General features: G+C 41.0%; 1 protein-coding gene across 2 annotated transcripts in view; it reads right to left on the bottom strand.

The window, feature by feature from the left end:
• Positions 1–2701, bottom strand: part of LOC119291184 (superoxide dismutase [Cu-Zn] 2-like) — a 3720-nt gene extending 1019 nt beyond the window's left edge. The window contains exons 1-5 of one of the 2 annotated variants that reach the window (XM_037569894.1): positions 2519–2701; positions 2319–2420; positions 1012–1107; positions 872–903; positions 708–783 (exon numbers count right to left, since the gene is read on the bottom strand). In XM_037569894.1, the coding sequence (XP_037425791.1) occupies positions 708–783; positions 872–903; positions 1012–1107; positions 2319–2420; positions 2519–2624 (412 nt within the window). In that variant the 5' untranslated portion in view covers positions 2625–2701. The remainder of the gene's footprint in view (positions 1–707; positions 784–871; positions 904–1011; positions 1108–2318; positions 2421–2518) is intronic. The other variant, XM_037569895.1, reaches the window with a different exon arrangement.
• Between the last annotated feature and the right edge of the window lie 350 nt (positions 2702–3051).

The raw sequence follows: 3051 nt of genomic DNA, 5'->3' as shown, positions 1-3051 counted from the left end.
CATGCGACAAATTAACCCATGTAGCAGGACATGTATATAACACCCAACAGTGCTTGATAATTAAGATAACAGAACATGGCAGATTTCGGCATAACAAATTACAAAATTCTCTTTTCATCCAAAGTCATAACATTTTACTGCTACCCTATTGTGATTAACAGAGTACGAGTTCTCATCAAACCTATGTCATGCACAAAACAAAACATACTTCAAAATACTGACTAGCCATTCAGTGCCTACAAGTGTAGAATGACATAACCCATGGTGCAGTAATCCTGTAACGTGGCGCTATCTTTGCCTGGTGTGTTCTGCTCTGCTGCTTGCAACACACCAAAATTTTCATACACTAATAGGCTTGAGCAAATCACATATCAGTTGGATATAGTAAATCCATTACACTCCAGGCGACCTTCAGCAATTAGTCATGATCCAGTGTCACCCATGGTCCTGGTTTAATTGGGGAACTGAATGGACATGTGCTCAAGGAAAGACATTTAAGTGTATGATATCAACATTATATACAGAGTAACACCCCAGTTCAGCAGGTGGTACTGTAATTTACTTGCTTCAGACTACAGTGAAACATTCAATCATAATTTTTCTGAAAGAAGTTCTATCTATCTTATTCCTGGATATATACATATAAAAGGAAGACTGGACTTATTTTTACAGAAATATACATCTCACAGTTAGGTTAAAATGCTTACCCTTTCCCAGGTCATCAGAATCAGCATGAACAACAACTGCCCTTCCCAATATGGAATGAGGCCCCCTTAGTGAAATCTTCATACAACAACAGAAATGAATTACCAGTACATAAAAATTATACCAAGATGATAAAATGTTTTTGCATCCTTCAATGCAATGGAACCTGCAAGTCCTTTATGAAGATTTCTGCAACACCTGAAATAAATCACTAGCATGTTACTAAAAACAGGGATTACTTCAAGACAGTAACTTGACCCATAGTTGCCTAACCCTAAAAAATTGTTGAGCAGTCATATGACTAACCATCCTTGTTGGCTTGTATGTTTCCCAGGTCGCCCACATGTCGTTCATCATCAATCGGTGCTCCATGGAACTTATTATGAGGATTGAAATGGGGTCCTGTTAGACAGATAAATGTGATCAGCACATCGTAAAGTTTCCACACAATGTACATTTTCTTCAAAACTTAATCCCTATCTATGGAATATGATGTTTGCAAGAAGCTCTACAAAATACCCCAACAAATTTTATGTGTACGTAGCTTAAACTAATTTTTTTACGTACTTAATATAGTTATCTCGACTCCAATTAGCCATTAAAAGAAGAGACCAGAATCCAAAGTCTAAAAATGCACTGAACTACAATATCCCATGAACAACCTCACAATCCCATCTATTAGTAAGACACCAGTAGACTAATCTGAAAAGAGTAGTAGCCATATGATATTTAGTAGTCCCATATGATAACTTGAAGGAACGGATAATTCAACAGTGGAAACCATATTTCATAGCCAACATTAAACTTGAATCAATTTATGTAAGCTTGCTGCAAAAATAGCGCAAACTGATTGCTACACATTCCATCAACAGGTACTAACTAGTTCCACTTGCCAGCAAAGGTGTAAATTTCCACAAGCAAGATAAATTTGTTAGATCTCCCCTCAAGAAACAGGTTTCTCTCTGCAAATGTTTTAAACTGCTATTCTTCTGAGATGATTCAGGCTATCACCAACTTTGGCGCAGGCAGCATATCTGCTTTTCATAGAGTTGAGCCTCAATTGCTTAACAATCTGTAATATTTCTGGGAAAGTGATGTACAGCTTCTACCCAGTACTGGGGGTTATCTGTTTTTGTGTGAACTATCAAGGCATGTAATAAGTGTTGGTGGCATCAGGTTTCCACCCATAGTTTATGCTCAACGCCAAGCACAAATAGTAGGTTTCCTGACAGTGCCTGAATTCATGTTTCTCTTTATTCCAACTCATATGGACCAGTAATTATGCACAGGACACTTGTTTATCAACAAAAGCTTCAGTTTATGCAATTCTTCACTGCACAGCTCAAATGCTCAATTTGTAAAAGCGATTATAAAGCCCACAAATCCACACCCAGTATATGGATTCGGATCATAAGACAGCTGAACTCAAACGTGAAGCTTTGCTTAGGTAAAATTACAGCAGATTCGTTGCAATTGAGAATTCGTTATGATTTGAATTCATTTCGACTTCCTTGCAAAGTTACAAGGAATTCCCAAGATGCAGTTTTATCTGAACTACCAGTATCCTCGATTGGACAGGTCCAAAGTCACACAAGCGAGAGAAGGCTACGGACCGGTGGAGTTGCAGCCGTTGGTGGTGTCGCCGAAGGCGTGGATGTGGAAGCCGTGGAGGCCCGGGGCGAGGCCCGAGACCCTCCCCCTCACCTGGGTATACCCTAGCACGCACAGGGAGATCAAACTGTATCACTCTTATCAGCGAGAAGAGCGCGGTTTAGGACCGCTGTAGAGAGCACAGAATAGAGTAAGCATATACCGGAGGAGGGGTCTTGGACGAAGTGGAGGGCGCCGGCGACAGCGCTGTCGGCGCTACCGCCGCTGATGAGGGCGACGCCCTTGAGGCTGCCGGGTTTCCCTGCCATTCCTTCTTGCCCTTTGTCGCCTCGGTGCAGAGCGGATCGTTTTCCCCCTCTTCGCCGGCTCTGCCTCTCCTTTCTGGGTTTTTTTTTGGCAGAATTATCTCCGGGTTTTTTTAACACGGTACAGACACAAGCGCTCATATATACGCGCATACACTCATCCTTATGAATATAGACGCACATCCTACTCCTATAAGCACCTTCGAGAAACTGAGCCGGCATATCATCTTGAGATTTACGAAGTCACGTAGGCGCCTCGTAGTCGACGGAAACATTTCTGCGTTATCATTAGCTATTTCGTCGCTTGTTTCTTTAAAAAAGAAAACATCTGTCACATTGGAATTTGCCTTTTGTTTTTCCCTGGGAAGTTTCAGATAGCAGACCACAGGAGCTTATATTTTTCTCTTTTAATAGAGTGGTTTTTTTTAAA

This window comes from Triticum dicoccoides, chromosome 4B (assembly GCF_002162155.2).
Source record: "Triticum dicoccoides isolate Atlit2015 ecotype Zavitan chromosome 4B, WEW_v2.0, whole genome shotgun sequence".
Classification (NCBI taxonomy): domain Eukaryota; kingdom Viridiplantae; phylum Streptophyta; class Magnoliopsida; order Poales; family Poaceae; genus Triticum; species Triticum dicoccoides.
Note: the sequence above shows the minus strand (reverse complement) of the source record. Positions and strands in the feature narration are given on the sequence as shown.